The sequence below is a fragment of the Citrus clementina genome, unplaced genomic scaffold (genome assembly GCF_000493195.1).
Source record: "Citrus clementina cultivar Clemenules unplaced genomic scaffold, Citrus_clementina_v1.0 scaffold_5, whole genome shotgun sequence".
NCBI classification, from domain to species: Eukaryota; Viridiplantae; Streptophyta; class Magnoliopsida; order Sapindales; family Rutaceae; genus Citrus; species Citrus x clementina.
The window spans coordinates 29,595,736-29,618,432 of NW_006262201.1; the positions used below are offsets into that span (position 1 = coordinate 29,595,736).

Consider the following 22,697-nt stretch of genomic DNA (forward strand, 5'->3'; position numbering starts at 1 on the left):
AGATTAAGATACCGAAGTGGATGATTGACTCATTCCATACTAGAAATAATCGCATGAAATCATTTGATAACATGGATTCCTAGTTCTCAATGATATCCCGCAATCAAGACAATTGGTTGAATCCTGTGAAATCATTTCATAGAAGTTCATTGATATCTTCTTTTTATAAAGCAAATCGACTTCGATTCTTGAATAATCCACATTGCTTCCGCATCTATTGTAACAAAAGATTCACTTTTTATGTGGAAAAGGTCCGTATCAATAATTATGATTTTAGGTATGGACAATTCCTCAATATCTAGTTTATTCACAACAAAATATTTTCTTTGTGCGGCGGTTAAAAAAAATATGCTTTTTTGGAGAGAGATACTATTTCACCGATCGAGTCACAGGTATCTAACATATTCATACTTAACGATTTTCCACAAAGCGGTGACGAAGGGCATAACTTGTACAAATTTTTCCCTTTTCCAATTCGATTCGATCTATTAGTTTGTAGAGCTATTTACTCGATCGCAGCCATTTCTGGAACACCTCTAATAGAGGAACAAATAGTCAATTTTGAAAGAACTTATTGTCAACCTCTTTCAGATATGAATTGATCTAATTCATACAAGAAGACCTTACATCGGTATCTCAATTTCAATTCAAACATGGGTTTGATTCACACTCTATGTTCTAAGAAATATTTACCATCTGAAAAGAGAAAGAGGAAAAAATGGAGTTTTTGTCTAAAGAAATGGATTGAGAAAGGGCAGATGTCTAGAACAAGAAGAAATTAAGAAACTTAAAGAGCTTGAAAAGAAAGTAAGAAATTAAGCTTAATTACCTCAAGTGGTGAAGTGAAGCAGTGATGGCTTGTGCGTGAGATAGGTTATAAAGATTTGGTGTTATATGCCAAAATGTTTTGTTTAGCTTAGGGTTTTTGTTTTGCTTTAGAATTTTAAATGTTTAGAAAGGTATATTTGCTTATTTGTTTATTTAATTATTTAATTTTTTTTATTTTATATTGTTATCGAATAAGATATAACATTGTGTTAATTTAGCTATACTTTAATTTATATATTTATTTATTAGTGTGTAGCATTGCTACATTTATGAGTTTTATTTTTTTAATTAAATAAATTTTTTTTTTTATGGATTCATGGATTTTTCTGGATTTGTAGAAATAAATCCATATCCAATCCATCGATTGTGGATTTTTAAATTTTCAATTCAATCCAATCCACCAATCCACGAATTGGATTTTTACCGATCAAATTTTTACAAATTGGATGGATTGAGCGGATCAGATTGAATTTTGAACACCCCTCGTGCCCACTCGTGTCGTGTCGTGTCATGCCTAGGAAAAAAAGCCCAATAAGCTTTTTATTATTATTTTTAAAGGCGCATGTCAAGCTGTTGGCTTACTTTTTTCAAGTTTATAAACTTTTTTTAAGGTCTATACCTTTATTCAAATTAATAGAACCGAAAATTCAAAACTCAAGTCCATATTCAATAATAATTTACTAATAATAGTAAGAGAATGTAATATTAATTACTAAATTTGACCTTATAGTATTAGAATTTTTTTAAAACTTAACAACAACAATAATAATAAATTTTTGTTAAGGGTTAACTTAATTGTTAACTTGGACTTACATAGAGTAATAAATCATAGTTCACAATAATATTAATACATATTTATAAAATCATGATATTTATAATTTTATTAATTAAAATCATGATATCAATTATTTATTTAATAAATAATAAGTATAAATCAATTATAGTATTTTTTTTAAACCAAGAATTAAACAAATTTAAAAAATTTAATTTTAAGTTATTTGTAAAATCATAAAATTTTAAGTTTACTTTCATTAAAAAAATAAAACATGTTTATTGCGGGATTTTTCATCGTATTGTGCTTAACACATTTCTAATTGTATCGTGCTTTTAAGGTATGCGTACTTAAAATTCTAAGGCTGGCCCAGCCCACGTGCGTGTCGTGCCGCGCCGCATGCCCCATCAAAATGTGCTCGTGTCATGTCGTGCTATACGGACATGTGCCGTTCGGCCCATTAGCCATTTCTACTCATATAAGTGTACTTTCATTTTAGATTTTAGCTTCGGCCCTTCATATTTTCAATTCTGATTTTACCCTGAGTTTATTGGCTGTACATCTAATCCCTTTGTTAAATAATACTAATATGATGATAATAGTATTGACTGTATATGGTACAATTATTTAGGTTTCTTAAATTATTATAAAATAAAATATAACTGCTTGAAAATTACTCAACTAAATCTTTTTATGGTGGCTAAAGAATATAATTAAAATGAAATAAAATTAAAGAATTTGACTATCAAAAGGCAAATAATAATAAGAAGAAGAATATTCATTGTACAAAGCGACACCTTTTCTTGAACCTTAAGAAAGAGGTAATGGAATGCTTTGTCAATGGTGCTATGTAGCCATTATGTTCACTCAGCTGGTCCCTTCTTTAACAGTCAATCATTACCTCTGTTTTTAACTATTAAAGTACAGACCATTATGATAAAAGTTGCAGTAAACCCTGCATTTTTAATTTGTTGTCATCATTATTATAGTTGAATAAGTACTTGATTGATCTCCTAGCTTGCAGCCCACGGTTTATAAAATAATAACAAAAATAAAATGTCAAGAAGATCCAAGTCTCAAACGATTTCAGCAAGGGCCATAAAATTACCAAGATTCGGACTTCGTAATTACAGAGTCCAAGGCTTAAGCTGGGCTTGAGTTCTTTAACCAGCCCAAGCAAGTTAAAAATACGTATAAGCCCAGAACCCACCTTTTTTTTTTTTTTTTTTTTTCATTTTCCTTCTCTTAATTACCTCTTTAGTGTTCTAGAGCTTGTCATAATTATAGCCTAGCTATCAAGAAAGATGGCGTGTGATCCATTTGGAATTATTTTTGGGAGACTTAAAAGTGATTTTAAAAATTTAAAAGTTATTTTTAGTGTTAGGTAATATTTTTTAGAAATTACTTTAAGCAAAATCTCTTCATTCTATACTAAATTTTGAAAAGTAATGAGTAACTTTTCAAAATTTATTTTTGAGAATTATTTTTATACTTAATAAAAATTTCTTGTTAATTAGGAAATAAAATTGTTGACTTTAAAGATATTATTATTATCAATTATATTGAGATAAAAAATAAAATTAATAATATGAAATATTTATTTAGTTATCAATATATATAATAATAATAATAATAATAATGATAATTTTAATTTTATATGCTTGTTTATAAATATGTAGATAAATTTTGTTTAACATTATGTCCAATTCAATTATTTATATTCCTCAAACAATTTAACATTAAGATTTACTAAGCATACAAGATTTTTTTAAAATTTAGCACCTTTTAGAATAAATTTTACTAAATTTTTAACTGATTTTCTTCTCACCTGATTATTTCTATAATACAATTAACAGTAACTACTTTAAAAGATATAGCATTACCAAACTTGCCCATAGTTTTAAAAGTATAGCTACTAATTTTTGTTTTGGCAAACATTTTTGGTTCGATATTCCCTTCTACCATGTCATATCCCAATAGACTGAGGTGGTTTTTCTATCATGTTGGTGTGCCTGGCCAATAAAAATTCGTCATATATAATTGAGAAATTTGGTAATTTTTATTTAACATTAATGGTTATCATGACATTAAAGTGTAAGGTTTCACCACATAATTTATAGAGTAATGATACAACCACAAACTCTTGTACAAACTTATTTTGTACAAACTGATGTGACATGATAAGATTGGTTGAATTAAATATCACTTGGCCCACATGATTTGTTTTTATTAATTTATATTTTCATTCAACCAATCTTATCATGACACGTCAGTTTGTACAAAATAAGTTTGTACAAGAGTTTGTGGCTGTATCATTACTCTAATTTATAATACAAGCCAAAACGACAGATTACTATTAGCCAGGTGCATCATGCCTGACCTAAATAAATATTTTTCCTACCACATATAGGTAGACCTCTCTAAGTGTGTATTTACAATTTTATTTTTTGCTAATTACTTAAATGATGTTTGTTCTCATTTTTTCATGAATCCTTTCAAAAATTTTATATTCATGCGTCTTTATGGATTTTAGATCTCGTAATACTTATGAATATTGAAGGAAGGAGAAAGTCTTAAGTAATGCTAACACCACCATGACATCTTCTCACCGTTCAATAGAAATCAAACAGTACACACATTATATATATATATATATATATATATATATATATATATATATATATATATATATTATTATTATTTATAGATCGTATGGTAATAGTACCACCTAATACTTACAAAGGCAAGAATTAGAGCAAGCAGAGTGCTTTACATACACGTGATTACATGATGAGTGTAACTTATTATTATTTATAGCATCAAAGTTATTGTTCCTTATCAATTATCTACTTTGATTTGATGTTAGGACTTGGAGGTGACAAAGTTCAATTGGGCAGTCACCAGTCAGCATCCATGGGAGACCATTACGAGTTTCCAGTGCTAGCACGGCTTAGACTTTTTATCCAACTTTCTGAGATTGCATCTCAACAATAATTATTTTGTTCTATGTAGTAAATAAAAGATTAGAACCAACAAATTAAAAAAAAAAATCTATAAGAGCATTATGTATGGCTGAAAATATAAGAAGATTTTAGAAATTAATTCTGGGAAAATTGTTATCAAGAGGAGTTGATAACAAAACGTCATGGCTGACATCAAGTGCTATCGATATTTTATTTTAAGGTGTATAATCTGATTTGACCAGTCACACAGAAAAATATTATTCTAAATCAAATATTTGCTGTTTCCTTATAAATCTGTAACTCGAGCCAGTATCAAAGAACACTACAAGAAGAGGAATAAATTTGAACTCCTTCCATAATGCCCATTTGCTATTATGCTCTTGTTAATTCCGAGAGTAATTTTGAATTGATTAACCGATGGCCAATCTTTCCTTTAAGATATGGCATGATTGGCATCATAGGTTTACAGGAGAGAACATTGAGAAAAACAAGATCTTATATTCGCGTATAGAAAAGTTAGCCGACAAGCATGAATGCAAACTTGCAAAACTATCAAGGAGATAATGTAGCGCCAATCCATACTGAGTTATTTTGCTTCTTTGCTTATTTGTATTAATATCGGATGCTAAAATCGTGATAATCTTGCAAAAAATTAATTCTGAATTTTCTTATTCATATGAGTTGGCAACAATACTAAGCATAAGTTTTTATTTTTTATTGGTTTTTTAACAGCGACAGCTAGGATTAAAAATCTTGACAATAATATTGGTTCATTAATAGTGAAACTCACAACTGAAGATTTAGAAGAGATTTCTTCTGTGATTCCCAGCAATGAGCTAGAAGGGGACAGAATGATGGAAAGATATTTTTTCTTTCTCAAATTTATGTAAGAGCTAATTAATTAGCTTAACATACATTAAGTGATGTCTCAAATGAGTGCAAAACTTTGCAAAACCGCATGGAGCTGAAACAAGAAAACACCAAGGTCTTTTCTTGTGACCAAAGCAAATTAAAAGACTGACAGATCGTGTCACACTATGGGGAAAATTACTACGGTTTGTTTCAATAAATGATGGGGGGAATGCAGGGTGGCTTTTATGTGTTTGATTTCAGCTTGCTTTGTTGATACAGAAATATTTGGTATAAATGAATCAAATGTATCAAACTCAAGGCTGTTTCCAGCACCCAAACTACCCCAACTAAAGATGGATTTGTACCTATTTGCCTCCTTTTGATACTAATTTGACATCAATGCACCAACAATTTAAATACTGTTCCGAAAATCTTAAACCCTTGGTTTTGTTCGTTATGTATCATGATCAGGCAATACAACAGAAAAATGAATAAGAAACAAGCTGTGACTTAAATCAACAACAGAATATTTTTCAGTTTGTTAAAACATAAGATATTCAAACTAAAGTTCAACTATTGTGTATAGTGGTGCGGTGATTCGGATAGCTCTATTGTGAATTTAGTATTATCTCACAATCAAAGAAGATACAAAGACGGGGCATTTCATCTTTTGCAGGCGCAAGAGTAACATCAAGAGGCTAAATTCACACTTAAATATGGTAAATATGTTATCGCATTAATAGAGAAATTTTTTGGTGGGATCAACTCAGCATACTGGTTATTATATGCACTCCTGTAAAAGTCTAACACAGATTTATTTTGAGATTGATCAATCATGATAGTAAGAAAGGATAAAAACTAAAATGTATCTCATGTGACATAATTTTATTTTATGGTTACATAGAGAGCTGATACTTTAAATTTCTCCCACAGTCCCACAATTGACATTTTGCAAAGTACAGGGGATATTTTATCAAATCGTAAAATCATTTGCACTTGTTTCAAATTACAATAAATTGACCAATCATGATCCATGATAGTGAGGAGGAAGGAAGAAAAAATCGTTTGCACAAGAACACTACAAAAATTTCAGCTTAACGTGCACCTGTGTTCACATCTTTCAAATCCTTGCCATATTACTTTTTGCCTCATTCAGCTCAAGCACAAGTCAGCTAACTACTTACGGAAAGAATACTAAAACAGAGAAACCGAAACCACAGCTTTAAATATTGCAGAATATAAGAAACTCCAAGTTCTAAGAGGGAAACTTGGAACCCAAGGCATTGATGTAACTACCCATTTCAAATTTTCTTTTTCTTTTTCTGTTTAATCCTGATCGTTTGATTTCTCTAATTGTGTTTTTTTGCTTTTACAAGTTTCAAAGCTGAGGTTTGGATGCACTAGCTTGAGTGGAGGTTACAATTCTCCAGTCTCTGAAAAGGATGGCATCTCAGTACTAAAGCATGCTTTCAGTAAAAGGAATCACTTTCTTTGATATTGCATATAAATATGGATCATGCATGTCATGACCCAACTCAGACCTGGTAAGAAATTGTCCGCACGATTTTATTTCTAGGGTGCACATACACCCCAAAACGCATCTTGCCAATTAAGGTGTGGATCATCCCTTATAAACCCAACATCTCTCTCATTTTTTGTCGATGTGGGATTTACCTAAGGTATTACATACACCCCCTTAGGGACTCAGCATCCTTGCTAAGGTTTTCCCCACCATCGTTCAAGAGGACACACAAAGTCACTCTGATATCATATTTCATGACCTAACCTAAACCTGACAAAATATTGTTCGCTTTGGGCCTTAACAAGACCTACACAACTTTGTTTTAGGGTGTATGGACGCGTCTTGCCAATTAAGGTGTAGATCACTCCTTATAAACCCAGCATCTCTCTCGTGCTTTGCCGTGATCCACACTTTAATTGGCAAGACGCGTTTTGAGGTGTAAGGGTGCCAGATAAACAAAACTGTGTGGGTCTTGTTAAGGCTCAAAGCAGACAATATCTTGCCAAGTCTGGGTTGAGTCATGACAGATGGTATTAGAGTAGCTCTGCGTGTCCTCTTCAGCGACGGTGGGACAAACCGCAGTGAGGACACTGAGTCCCTAAGGTGGGGTGTATGTAATGCCCTAGGCGAATCTTGCATCGGCAAAGCACGGGAGAGAATCTAGGTTTATAAGGAATGATCCACACCTTAATTGGCAAAACACATTTTAGAGTATATGGGCAGTCCAAAAACAAAACCAAACAAGGCCCAAAATAAACAATATCTTGTCAGGTATGGGTTAAGTCATGACAGATTGTATCAGAACATCTTCGCTTGTCCCCTTGAGCGATGGTGGGGCAAAACTCAGCGAGGATGCTGAGTCCCTAATGGGGGTTTATGTAACATCTTAAGCGAATCCCACATCAACAAAGTGCGAGAGAGATGTTGGGTTTATAAGGGATGATTCACACTTTAATTGGAAAGACACATTTTGAGGTGTATGGGCAGCCCAGAAACAAAATCGTGTGGGCCTTTTTATGGTCCAAAGCGAACAATATTTTGCTAGGTATAGGTTGAGTTATAACATATGGTAGCAGAGAAACTTCGCATGTCCTCTTGAGCAACGATGGGGCAAACCTCAGCGAGAACACTGAGTCCCTAAGGCGAGTGTATGTAAGACCCTAGGCGAATCGCACATCGGCAAAGCACGGGAGAGATGCTGAGGATTTAAAGGGTGATCCACACTTTAATTGGAGAAACGTTTTGGGGTATATGGGTGCCCAAGAAACAAAACTGTGCAGGCATTGTTAAGGTGCAAAGCTAGTAATATCTTGTCAAATCTGGGTTAGGTCATGACAATGCACTAATGAAATTCTTCTTCGAAAGGTTGGGATATTGACTCTTGACTCTTGTGTTAGAATTCCTCTTAACTAAGCATTTTTTTTTTGTTTCATTAATTTAATTACAATTCACATCTAGATCAAGTGGAAACCTAAAGAGTATGATAATTGTGATGCTTCAAGTAATTTTACTGATAACTAAGGAATTATACTCTTAATGAAACGTTTTATCAAGGGATTAGTTGGTGAATATTTAGTTTTGGACATTATTAAGGATATGGAAATCATGGTTATAGTTTCCTGAACTTATTGAAAAAAAAAAAGTTCACTCCTTTCAAGCCTTGAAGGAGTTACCTAGAGAAATCACACAAGTAGCTACGAAGTTTGGCATTGCAGAATTTGAACTTGCTACTGTAGTCGTGAAGGATACCCTTGAGTGTGTGCGCTAATGTTGTGAAGCTAGCTTGGAGTGCCTTGATGTGGAACACATAGATCTATATTGTCAACATAGAGTAGAAATATTAGTCCCTATAGAGGAAATTGTTAGTGACTCTTTCTTCCTCATGCTAACTTTTGAATTGAAAAGTTTTGACTTCAATTACAATTTTTAGATTCTGCTTGTATCAATAATAGTAGAATCCATATTGACTGAAATAGTTCAACACTATATTTCTCATTTCCTTGTCACATTATAGATTAGTAAAATGAAGAAATTAGTGGATGATGGTAAAATCAAGTACATAGGGTTATTGAGAATTAGATAGTACCACTTTGCAAGTTTGTTCGACTCACAATGAGGAGTTTTTAAGAACCTATTTATCTACTCCCTTTTAAACTTTAATTTTTGTATCCATTGTCCAAGGATATAGCATTTCATAAATTAATTACTTGAATATGATAGATAAGATTGTCAATAGAAGTATATTTTGTTTATTCGTTCCAATCTACTATTTTTTATTTAATGTCTATCGATATAGAATTTTGTAAATTCATTGCATGCATAGAATAGATCATATTTTCAATGGAAGTAAACGCTATACGTACAAGGCTGCCCTTCTGATACATCAAAGTGTGCATGGAGCTTGGCATTGGAATAGTTCCATACTTTCCTCTTGGTCATGGATTTTTTGGTGGCAAAGCTATTGTCAAAAGTGTGCCTTCAGATAGATTTTTGGTATGTTTTCCATCAATGTTTGTCCACATCATTTTGTTTCATAACACAGTACAATATATATGTTCTTAAGAAACAACATGAGCTTTCTAGTTTCATTAAAGACTAATGTTCCATATAATCAAAGTTTATACGACTTTGTAATGCTATTTGGTCAGTGAGAAAATTGCTATGAAAATTCAAAGCAAAATTAATCTTTGAGAAATTGTAAATTTTTGTATTTGTATTGATTTATTCAAATCTAGAAGATACAAGCTTTTACATATACATTTGGAAGATTCTATACATGCACACAATGGAATCTCACACTACTAACAACTAACAACCTCTATAACAAACTCAACTGATTCAAGTTGACTCAACAACCATGTCAATAAGCAATCTAACTATCTCTAACTATAAGCTAAGCTCACCAATTATACTTAATATTCCCCCTCAAGCTTTAAGGTCTTGGAAGGACATTAAACTTGTAGCGTAAATAAGCAGACTGTTCATAAGCTAAAGGCTTGGTAAGAATGTCAACCAACTGATCAGAACTGGAAACATGAGCAATAGAGAGGTCATGCTTAGCAAAATGATCACAGATAAAGTGAAGATCAAGTTCAATGTGATTTGTGCGTGTATAAAATTTTGGATTGCAGGCCAATGCCTCAACACTTTTATTATCGCAATACAAAGTGGGAAATTTATGTATAGAAACCTTGAGTCCTTGCAACAAATAAGTAATCGAAAGCATCTCTGACGTAGCAAGTGCAAAAGCTTTACACTCAGACCCTGCAGAGGATCTAAAGACAATGTATTGCTTATTTGATGACCATGAAACCATATTGGTATCAAGAAACATACAATAACCACCAACTGACCTCGATAATTAGGGTCTGATCTCTAATCCGCATCAAAATAAGCATTCAAAATGAGAGAAACAGAATGGAAGAACTGAAGACCATAAAGAGAGGTACTTTGAAAATTACGCAAGACCCTTTTGCAAGCTTGCCAGTGGAGGACAATGGAGACAACAAGAAATTGGCTTAGTTTATTCACTAGAAAAGCAATATCATGCATTGTTAAGGTAACATATTGCAACGAGCCTATGATACTCCTGTAAAGAGAAGGATTTTCAAATGGTGCACCACTGTCTTTCTTCAATTTATCAAATATATTCATCATTGTATTATACCCCTTGCTATCCAACATGAGAGCCTTTTTAAGAATATCACCAATGTATTTGGTTTGTTAAAGATGTAAGACATCCAAACTTTTCTGCAGGTTTAAATGCTCTACAAATATATCTACAAATCTTTTCTTGATCTATTTTCAATACAACGCCCAATGATCATATGAAGCATTAGTTTCAAGAATTAAATTATCATTAGTGGCAGTAAATCCTAATCTTGGCAAGTTTTTTTCATTTTTCTTTTAACCTTTTTACCACCTTGGTATGAAGATCTTCCCAAGATTTTGTATTATTCTTTTTCAATAATCCTTGTAAAGGTTGTCTTTCTTTAGCTAAGATTTCTATGAAACCTTTAGCATAATTGAAACATCCTAAAAAGCTTTAAATATGCTCTTTGGATTCTAATTTATTTGGAAATAAATATTTTGTTTTAAAAAATATGAGGTTGCATCTCAATTCTTATTTCATCTAGTATTAATCTTAAAAATTTTATTTTACACTTCATTATCTCACCTTTCCTTTTAGAAAATAATATTCCATGTTTCTTGCATTTTTCAGCAAAAAAAACAAGATTATTAATATGATCAACTTTATTATTAGAAAATATTATAATATCATCTACATAAACAATGTAGAATTTATGAAACTCCTTGAAGATTTTACCCATCCTTCTTTAAAATATTTGTGGTGCATTTTTTTAATTCGAGGGACATCACAATCCATTCATAATATCCTTGTGGTGTACTAAAGGCAGTTAGTGGTATATTTTCTTCTTTAGGTTTGATTTGCCAAAATCCATATTTGTAATCAAACTTGTTAAATATATTCATATTAATTACTGAAGTAACTAATGTATCTTTATGTGGTAAAAAATAACCATCAAATTTGGTATATTTATTTAATTCTTTGTAACCGTTCGAGCTTTTTCTCGTGTAATCTCTCCATGATTTCTAACCTTAAAGGCTGGCTACTATGTAGACTTTTAGATTCTTGAATAAACTTGAGTTCTAGTAACTCTTTAATTTATTTATCAAACTCTAGTCTATCCTCTTGCCCATATCTCATAATTTGACTCTTATGATGACATCTAGATCTTTTAATTCTATTTTGGCATAGGCTTTATCAATTTCCCATAATTGAATTAGGTTTTCAACAAAATTTTTATCAAGTTTTTCTTAGATTTTTCCATAATCTAAAATGATTTGATTGATTTTTATATTGTAATCACCACATTGGCTGTTTTGAAAATATAATTTTTGAGTTGTTCGCCTAACAGGTTACAAATCCTTAGTGTTGTAATGGAATGATTACACAGTGTTTTAAGAGTCATTGTTTCGTTAGTCATTATGTAAATGAACTGACGAAGGAAATTAACTCCTAAAAGTATATTTGCACCCATATGATCATAGGACCATGATATGGGTATACTTAGAATATAATCCTCTATTTGTATTAAAGTTTTAATTTTATATTTTCCTAAGGTGATTTATTCACCATTTATTTCTTGTCTTGTTAAGCTTATAACGTTTTAAATAAGATTTTGAATAAATTCAAAATTGGCTAAACTACCAATATCAATTAATGCATGGAACCATTCTAGCTTATAATATGGTATAATCACTTTCATATATATACTATAAAAGAATTAGACATAACTTGATATGTTTTTTTAATCCCTTCAATCGTTATGTTTGACAATAAGGAGAGAAATTTTTAAGAATGTTCATCCGATAATAAAAAACTTATTTCTATTTCATAATTAGGCTCTAATAAAAAAGGAAAGATAAATTCTATTCTTTTAATTCTTAGTGGTATCTTACAATATTGACTTAGTAGTTTCTTTATCCATTATGTCCCAGATATGTATGGATTTTAACTAGAATCTTTCTTTCTAGATATTTAATCATTTTGACATCTATATAAAATTTTGCAGTTCCTGTATCAAGGATAGCAAAAGTCTCATGCCATGACTTTCCATTGTTATATTCAATCTTAATTTTAGATTTTGATTATTTTTCTAACTGTTGCTAGTATTTCATAAACGGTGGTTTCACAAGATGGCTACATCCAAGAAAACTATGCATTCTACTTAAATCCAATCTCTTTTAGGCACAGAGAATGATCTCCTATTCCCTATAATAATTCTTCCCTCTGGAGAATATTCTATACATTTAGTAGTCTTTCTTTAATTAGAGTAGGTTGACTACATAGATCCATTTCTCATTCTTCTGGTATATCAATTTCCCTTAAAATCTTAGAAAATTGTATTTTTCCAACTTTATTAAATAGTTTATCAATTTCAATAAATTTTTTATCGGCAAACATTTCACTGTTAGCCGAATTTGTCAATGCATAGTCTATGGCATATGTTATGCTAGCTGAATAAGATCCTTCATGCATTATATCAAAGTATTTAAAATCATGACATATGATTAATGTCTTATTTATATTTTTGTCTATGAGACTTATAGAATATTTGGGGTATATTTTAAATATTAATTTTTTATAACTAAGATTTCCATGTATAATTCCAACGAGTTCATGTTTTTAATATATATCTAGTACAAATAAATTTACTAGACTATCTATTCCTCCTTAAAAAATGAGCTTTTATCATAATTTGGATTCTTCCAATATGAACATATCCAATTTTGGGTCTCAGTAGATCTTATCTTACTGATTTTATCTTTTCTATCAGATTTTAATAATAAAGGTGTATTTTTATTTCTTCTAGCATGCCTAACTTCAATAGGTTATTCTCTTACAGTGACACTAAAATACAATATATATATATATATATATATATATATTTAATCATGTTAGCAGTTCCTTGAGCTAACTTATTATCTAAAGGCGTAGATGTTTCCAATCCCTTTTTATTAATCTTAAGTATTTTTTTTACAAAAATTAATTCTCTATTAAAAGAACCTTGTTCTTCTAATTCTTCATCCTGATAAAAATTTTCTATTGTCTAATTCTTCTATATACTCATTTTTAGTTTGAGCTATTCAAATTCTCATCAGATGGATAATATATTCAATCTTTATCATTAATATCTTCACTACCAGTGATTAATTTTAAATCATTAAAATCCTCAAACATTTTGATGTTTACTTTTTTCTTTAAGGACAATCATTTGTATAATGCCCTTCTTCATTGCATAACCAACATTTATATTTTTCAGATGTGTTGGTTTTAGATTTTCTTTTGAATTTATTCCTTTTCAAGAATTTCTTATTATATTTATTTTTCTTGTAATATTTTTTATTGATTTTAAAGAATTTCTTCTTTTTAAATTTCTTTCTATGTTAGAGGTTTTATTTGAACAACTAAATCTTGGTGGATCTTCTATTTTAGAACAACACAATCCTTAATTTTACTTTTTCATAAGTCTTCTATCCCTTATTTCAGCACACCACTCATTTATCCTATTTCAAGCAAACCTGATCTTATTTCATAAGATATCAGTGTTTGTATTATCTTTATATTCTAGCATAATTTTGTTCCCCATGGGTTTGTTTAGGGCATATAACGATGCGACCAGCTACACTCAAGCGAGGATTTCCTTCTCGTGGGCGAGGAGCTATATAGTGTTCGTGAGCAGAAGTCTTCAGTTTGACATCGAGGAGTTTTCTGCTAGACACCAAGGATATCTCCTAATGGGGCCAAGGCCAGAAGACCCAATCTATGGCAGTTGTTAGAACGTGTGCCACTCTTCAGGAATCCAGGCACGAAGCCCATTCAGCGACGATCACAACACCCTCGCATCCACGATCGAGAAGTAAGGTAGAGTGAAAAACGTGGGTCATGGTGACTGAATTCTCAGAAGGGCTATAAAGGGGGCCTCCACAAAAGGCAAAGAGGTTAGACACTTAAACTAAAAATTGACCTAAAAGGATTGGGGGAGTATGTTTTTATTGGGAGACCTGGGGAAGTTTTTAGGATTTTTCTAGTGTTTGAGAAATTATTACAGAGCCACAAGATTAGTGACAAGATTTTTCCACAGTAAGCCTGGATTGCTGACTTGAGTGTCGAATGGTTTACACTGGGAAAACCCCCAGCGTTCTCTGACCAGTTTCTATGTGTGCAGAAATTCACAGAGGAAAAGCGACGAGCCTCATAGTTCTGCTCGTCCAACAGGAGCAGCGTGAAGTTATCCCCCACCATTACAAATTCTAGTGTTGAAGAGAGATCTTGATCGCGAACGAACAGACTCAAAATCCTGTATCAACAGGTTTGATTTTTTTTTAAAATATAAATCATTATAATATCCTACTACATTTTCATCATTATCAAACTCACATTTTATAACATAATTTTTCGAACCTACATGTGTATGCCTTAAATAGCATAAATCACATACTTCAAACCTTGTTAGCTTCTTTAAATTTTTCATCCTTTTTCTCTTTACTTCTTGTTGAAAATTAGCTTCTCAATCTTCTCCTCAAAATTCTTTTCTTATTTCATTTTCAAATCTATTTAAGATTTGGCCTGGATTTTCGTTTGGATTATTATTTTCTCCATATAATATGCTATGCTTACTAGTATCCTTTAATCCCATAAAATATTGTGCTATTATTCCTATAAACAAAGTTTTAAGGAATTCTATACTATTATTTCTGTCAATCTTATGAAATGTAGGAGCAATTTTCATGAATTTAACCCACGAGGTTATTGTTTTATCTCTATCTTTACACAGACTAAATCTAACCTTGTTAAAAAATTCTTGGTTTTGACTCATTCATCTTTAGATGTTCTATTCTATTTTCAACATCTTGTAAATTTATAAATACATCTTCTTCGTCTTTATTAGATAGTTTTGGATCAAATAATTCTTTTAATCAATTGTCTGTATTCTCATTTAACATTCTTAGACTTATTAATTTTTTATTTTCATTTATTTTATTAAACATTGGTCTTGATATTGATTGAATTTCATTATTTTTCTTTTCATTATAGTAAATTATAGTATCTTGTAAAAATTTATTTTATTCTTGAATTACCATAAATAATTTTTTCACATTGTTATTAATCTTTTGTACTTCAATCTTTTTGTAACTTTCCATTTATATTTATTGCAAACTTATTACCAAGTTGCTCAATAATTGTTTAAATCTTATTTAATTGAATTTCTATCTTAGTTAATCTTACATCTATTGAATTTCTAATCATGACATTGATGATTTATTGTTTTAACTTATCTTGATCTTCAATGTTGAAGTCTTTTATCAATGGTTTCACTTGATCAAATTCTTTACTTATTTGATCTCGTAATTTTTTTATTTACTTTAAATTTTCATCATTAAAAAATTTTACCTCAAGCATTTCATTTGCACTTTCAATATTATTCATGGATAAATTTGGGTTTCCTCATTTATTTAATAAATAAAGAGAAATCCAGTTTAACTAATTATTTCCCTACATATGAGGATCATTTACTAAATTAAATTATTGAAATCTTCCGTATGTAAATCCTCTATGTCTATAACTAAAAGGTGGGAACCCACTAGTTTCTATACTTTGAGAAATTATTAATGGTCCTGGCAATTTATTAATGAGTAATGATATAGCCACAAACTCTTGTACAAACTTATTTTGTACAAACTGATGTGGCATGATAAGATTGGTTGAATTAAATATCACTTGGCCCACATGATTTGTTTTTACTATTTTATATTTTCATTCAACCAATGAATTAATGCCACGTCAGTTTGTACAAAATAAGTTTGTACAAGAATTTGTGGCTGTATCATTACTCTTTATTAATTGTACCATCTTTCTAATAATTCATTAGATTCAATAAAATATTTATGACATAAGATATTTCTTATATCCCTGTTAGTATTGTCCTTTTCTAATCTATTATATATAAGACATAATTTATACATTAATGAATCTTAATATCCAATTAACATATTAAAAAGGATATTTACACCTGATACTCTTATTATTCCAATTATATTCATATCTTTGTTTAATAGATAATTGTCTATTATAATCTATCACAAGATATTCAACATAAGTGATATTTCATTGTTTCCATGAAAACTTATCTCTAGAAATTTCTTCTCTAACTTTACTTAGTAGAATAGGATTTATCTTTAGATTTCTATTTCTAATTATTATGAGTTCTCCAACCCTAAATTCATGAACACGTAAAAGGTATAGTTGTTCTAACTGTTTGATATCTAAATCATTTTGATCCAATGAATAATATTGTTTGTGTATAGTTACATTATCCTTGATAGTATTATTATCTATCATTAGATAATTATTTATAAAATAGATGATTGTTTCATCCATTTTTATCCTTGATTTTAAAATAATTAGGTAAGTGGCTTGTTATATCGATAGTATAGGCTGATATAATTCTCATTTGGTTAACCATCAGAATATATGTCACTGGTTTCCTGTCAATATACCTTGATATTTCAAAATTAAACTAAAACTTGACTCTAATACCATTTTGCTTGCTTAGCTGCGCTTTTATCAAATTATTTTAAGAAACTATTTATTTTCTAAATTGATATTTTTTCAGGGGATTTGACTGAAATTTTCTATTGTCTTCTTTATGTTCTTTATCTTTTTCCAAATCAAACAATGACTATTTCCTTATAAATTTTAGCTCCTTGCCTCTCATTGTAAGGCTTGAGCCAGTATCAGAGAACACAAGAAGAAGAGGAATAAATTTGAGCTCCTTCCGTAAAGTCCATTTGCCATTATGCTCTTGTTAATTCTGAGAGTAATTTTGAATTGATTAACTGATGGCCAATTTTTCCCTAAGATATGGCATGATTGGCATCCTAGGTTTAAAGGAGAGAACATTGACAGAAACATGATTGGCATCCTATGTTTACAGGAGAGAGCATTGACAAAAACATGATTGGCATCCTAGGGTTACAAGAGAGAACATTGACAAAAACAAGATCTTATATTCGTGTATGGAAAAGTTAGCCAAAAAGCATGAATGCAACGCTGCAAAACTTACACTTGTTTGGATTCTTCATCAAGAAGATAATGTAGCACCAATTCCTGGTGAGTTATTACCTTTCTTTGCTTTTATATATATATATATAGAGAGAGAGAGAGAGAGAGGGAGAGAGAGAGATGGCAATGGGAATTGCCGACTGTGGGTTTGCCATTACTAAAACCGCACCCTGCACAAAATTTAAATTATCAAACCCACCAATAAGTCGTTGTGGTTTTAATTTTATAAGATAACCCGCCCGCTGCGAGTTTTGACAAATACCAAACCCGCGACCCTATGATTCCCACATTTAAAATCATAAATTTTAGAAGATACTTTTAATAAACTTAAAATTTTAAATTATATAACTCAATATATAAATTTATAACAATAACCTAAAATTTTATATAAAATAATTAATTCTAAATTTAATTAATATAAATGAAAAATTAAAATTTCAATATCAGTCCCCAAAAAAAAACACAAATCCAATAACAATTCTCAAATTTAAGTATGAAATACACAAGTTCATCAAATTGCAAAAGTGCTTTCAATTAAAAAGAATAAAAAACTAATACCTAAAAGTAGCAATACAAATATATTTATATTTTAATAAATATATAATAATCCATAAATATGTAATAATCCATGTTATATAATGAAACTAATTTGTATATAATAATTATAATAAATATCAAAATTGTTAAACTTTAAAAAAAAATTGAAAAAAATTGGGGGTGCATGAGTATCCGTCAGATATTTAGTATATACCAAACCTATCTGCAACCCAATACATGTCTCAATGTGTGATACCAAACCCGTAATCTGTAAAATTATCCACAACGGACATATTTGGGTAGATTTACTAAAATCATGATAAACATACAAAAAGATTTTAGTTCTGAATTTTCTTATTCATATGAGTTGAAAACAATATTGAAGCAAAGTTTTTTTTTATTTTTTATCTTTTGCTTTTTTTTTAACAGGGACAACTAAGATTAAAAATGTTGACAACAATATTGGTTCATTAATAGTGAAACTCACAAATGAAGATTTAGAGGACTTTTTCTATGATTCCCAGCAATGAGTTAGAAGGGGACAGAATAATGAAAAGATATTTTTTTTTATCCTTCCAATTTATGTAAGAGCTAATTAATTAGCTTAAGCAACACTAAGTGATGTATTAAATGAGTCAAAAAATTTGCAAAACTGCAAGCACAAAAAAGAAGAAAACACCAACGTCTTTTCTTGTGACAAAAGCAAATTAAAGAATGAGAGATCGTGTCACGCTATGGGAAACTTACTACAGTTTGTTTCAATAAATGATGGGGGGAATGCAGGGTGGCTTTATGTATTTGATTTCAGCTTGTTTTGTTGCTACAGAAATATTATGAATTAATAAATCAAATGTATCAAACTCAAGGCTGTTTCCAACAAGTGATCTCCCAAATGAACCCAACTAAAGATGGATTTGTACCTATTTGCCTCCTTTTGGTACTAATTTGACATCAGTGCACTAACAATTTAAATACTGTTCGGAAAATTTTAAAGCCTTGATTTTATTTGTTATGTATCATGATCAGGCAATACGGCAACAGAGAATTGAATACGAAACAAGCTGTAACTTAAATCAACAACAGAATGCTAGTCACTTTGTTAAAACATAAGATATTCAAACTCAGTTCAACTATTGTGTATAGGGGTATCGTGGTTCGGATTGCTCTACTGTGAATTTAGTATAATTTCACAATCAAAGAAGATACAAAGACACGGCAATTTCATCTTTCGCAGGCGTAAGAGTAACATCATGAGGCTAAATTCACCCACAAATGTGACAAGTACGTAATTTCGCAAATAGAGAACGTTTTCGGTGGGATTGATGCAATGCGTTATCATACGCACTTCTGAAAAAAGTTTAACACAAATTTATTGTAAAATTGATCAGTAAGAGAAAATAAAAACTAGAAGTGTCATGTCACATAATTTTATTAGGGGTTAACGCCTGAGATTTTGCAATGTACAAGGGATATTTCGTCAAATCGTAAAATAGTTTGCACTTGTTTCAAATTACACTAAATTAAGCAATCATGATTCATGATGGTAAAATGAGGGAAAAAAAAAAAAAGAGAATTGTTTGCACAGAACACTACAACAGTTCCAGCTTAGCGTACACCTGTCTTCACATCCTTCACATCCTTGCCACATTCCTTTTTGCTTCTTTCAGCTCAAGCTCAAGTCACTTAACTACTTATTGAAAGAATACTAAAACAAAGAAACCGAAATTCTAGCTGCAAGTATGGCAGAAGATAAGAAACTCCAAGTTCCAAGAGTGAAACTTGGAACCCAAGGCCTTGAGGTAACTACCCATTTCTAATTTTCTTTTCCCTTTTTTCTTTAATCCTGATCGTTTGATTTCTTTGATTGTGTCTTTTGCTTTTACAGGTTTCAAAGCTGGGGTTTGGATGCATGAGCCTCAGTGGCGGCTATAATTCTCCACTCTCTGAAGAGGATGGCATCTCAATAATAAAGCATGCTTTCAGTAAAGGAATCACTTTCTTTGACACTGCTGATAAATATGGACCATATACTAATGAAATTCTTCTTGGAAAGGTTAGGGTCTTGACTCTTGACTCTTGTGTTAGAATTCTCTTAATTAAGCTCTTCTTATATTTGATCAATTTAATTACAATTCACATCTACATCAAGCGGTAACCTAAAGAGTATGATAGCTGCTATGCTTCAAATAATTTTACTGGTAACTAAGGAATCACACTCCTAATGAAATATTTTTGTTTAAGGAATTGGTGAATAGTTAGTTTTTGACATTATTGAGGATACCTTAGGATGGAAATCATTGTTGAAATTTTCTGAATTTATTGGAAAAGAAACTCTCTCCTTTCAGGCCTTGAAGGAGTTACCTAGAGAAAACATACAAGTGGCCACAAAGTTTGGGTTTGTAGAATTGGGATTTACTTCTGTGATCGTGAAGGGTACCCCTGAGTATGTGCGCTCGTGTTGTGAAGCTAGTTTGAGGCGCCTTGATGTGGAATATATTGATCTGTACTATCAACATAGAGTGGACACATCAGTTCCCATAGAGGAAACCGTGAGTGATTCTTTCTTTTTCAAGCTAACTATCTGAATTGAAAAGTTTTGACCCCAATTATGATATTTAGGTTCTGCTTGTATCAGTAGTAATGGGATCCATGTTGATTGAATGTGTTCAAAACTATATTTGTCAATTCTTTGTCACATTATAGATTGGCGAAATGAAAAAGCTGGTGGAAGAGGGTAAAATCAAGTACATAGGATTATCTGAGGCTAGCCCAGATACAATTAGGAGAGCACATGCTGTTCATCCCATCACAGCTGTACAACTGGAATGGTCCCTTTGGGCTCGTGACATTGAGAATGAGATAGTACCACTTTGCAGGTTTGTTCGACTAGCGGTGAAGAGTGTTTAAGGACCTATTTATTGTTCCTATCTAAAATTTTAATTTTTATATCTAGTGTCTGAGGATATAGCATTTCATAAATTAATTACTTGAATAGGATAGATTACATTTTCAGAGGAAGTATATTCTATTATGTATGACCATATCTGCCATCCTGATACATTGAAGTGTGCAGGGAGCTTGGCATTGGAATAGTTCCATACTGTCCTCTTGGTCGTGGATTTTTCGGTGGTAAAGCTGTTGTGGAAAGTGTGCCTTTAGATAGCTTTTTGGTATGTTTTTCATCGATATCTGTGTCATTTTGTTTCATAACACAGTAGAATATAGATGTGCTTAAGAAACTACATGAAATTTCCGGTTTCATTTAACACTAATGTTCTACACGTGGTAAAGCTTATTAAAGTTATGCATTTATCTGTTTTATAAGAAATTTTTTCCTCGGTTCAACGGAGAGAACCTGGACAGAAACAAGAGTATTTATTTTCGCATAGAGAACCTTGCCAAAAAGTACAAATGCACTTCTGCTCAATTAGCACTGGCATGGGTTCTCGCGCAGGGGGAGGATGTCGTACCTATTCCCGGTAAGATTCTATCCTTTGAGTTCATGATTCATGTGTTGACTTGAAGAAATATATAGAGTTAAAACTGAGCTGATCAAGATAATATTACCTGTATTGATGTTTACTGCTAATTTGTTTCGAGCATCAGGGACAACTAAGATTAAGAACCTGGACGACAATATTGGCTCCTTGACAATAAAACTTACAAAAGAGGATCTGAAAGAAATTTCTGATGCCGTACCCACAGAAGAGGTTGCAGGAGACAGATACCCAGATGCTCTTGACAAAACATCGTGGAATTTTGCAACCACACCTCCAAGAGACTGTTGAGGTTTGAACTTAAAATATTTGCTGGATGCTGCCCATATCATCACTCGGGGTTGGGAACTGGGGATGTCATATTTTACACAAATAAAGGCAGATAAATGTCAAAATATGTTTACAAGCTATTGCTACATGATTTCATGCTGAACAATTTCATGAGTAAAATTTTGATCATTATGATGTACTATATATATGTAAATGTAGTGTGCCCGATTTGTGAAATGAGAATATGTGTGAGCTTTGTTAAGGTGCAACTTGATAAATTTTTGCCGACACTCTTTCTTTGAAATTGAAGATTGCAAATATCCAAATTTTTTATGGAAACAATTTGCCTGCATTTGCTTCATCCTAGCACAGATACATGTTGATTCGCAGGCAAATTATGGTGTTTGTAGATGAAACACTTGATTAGTACTGAAGCAAAATTATATTCAAGTTACAATGCGAAAGGAAATGGGAAAATAACTGCCGTTTTTTTTTTTCCAGTAAAGAGTTTGAATCCATTTTTGAATGTTTTCAGACTTTTGAGTCCCATGAATGTGATATAAAAAAATGCAATATTTGAAACTCGTTTTATCTCCAGTAGTTTCTCTCCTAGAAATTGTAAAATTCATTGGAATTTGAAAGAATCACCAAATTAACATCATTTTATTGGAAACGTGGTGGTTAAATGATAAAAGGGGGATTCTCCAAATAAGAGTTTAATAATACTTTTATCATTCAAGAGGATAAAAAAAAAAACTACCATTTAAGTTTGACTGATACTATTATTAGAAATTATAGAATATAT

The 22,697-nt window shown here is 31.2% G+C and overlaps 1 protein-coding gene and 2 pseudogenes across 1 annotated transcript; all 3 read left to right on the forward strand.

Annotated features, from left to right (window-relative positions):
- The first annotated feature begins 4,980 nt into the window (after positions 1 to 4,980).
- Positions 4,981 to 9,020, forward strand: LOC112098130 (annotated as a pseudogene).
- Positions 9,021 to 9,150: 130 nt separating this feature from the next.
- On the forward strand, positions 9,151 to 18,713 carry LOC112098131 (annotated as a pseudogene).
- A 1,019-nt stretch (positions 18,714 to 19,732) lies between these two features.
- Positions 19,733 to 22,170, forward strand: LOC18041678 (probable aldo-keto reductase 1). Its single transcript, XM_006432887.2, has 7 exons — positions 19,733 to 19,924; positions 20,011 to 20,178; positions 20,471 to 20,674; positions 20,829 to 21,001; positions 21,199 to 21,295; positions 21,451 to 21,604; positions 21,732 to 22,170. Exons 1-7 carry the CDS (start codon positions 19,865 to 19,867, stop codon positions 21,911 to 21,913), a joined length of 1,038 nt encoding a protein of 345 aa, XP_006432950.1. The 5' UTR covers positions 19,733 to 19,864; the 3' UTR covers positions 21,914 to 22,170.
- The last annotated feature ends 527 nt before the right edge of the window (positions 22,171 to 22,697 follow it).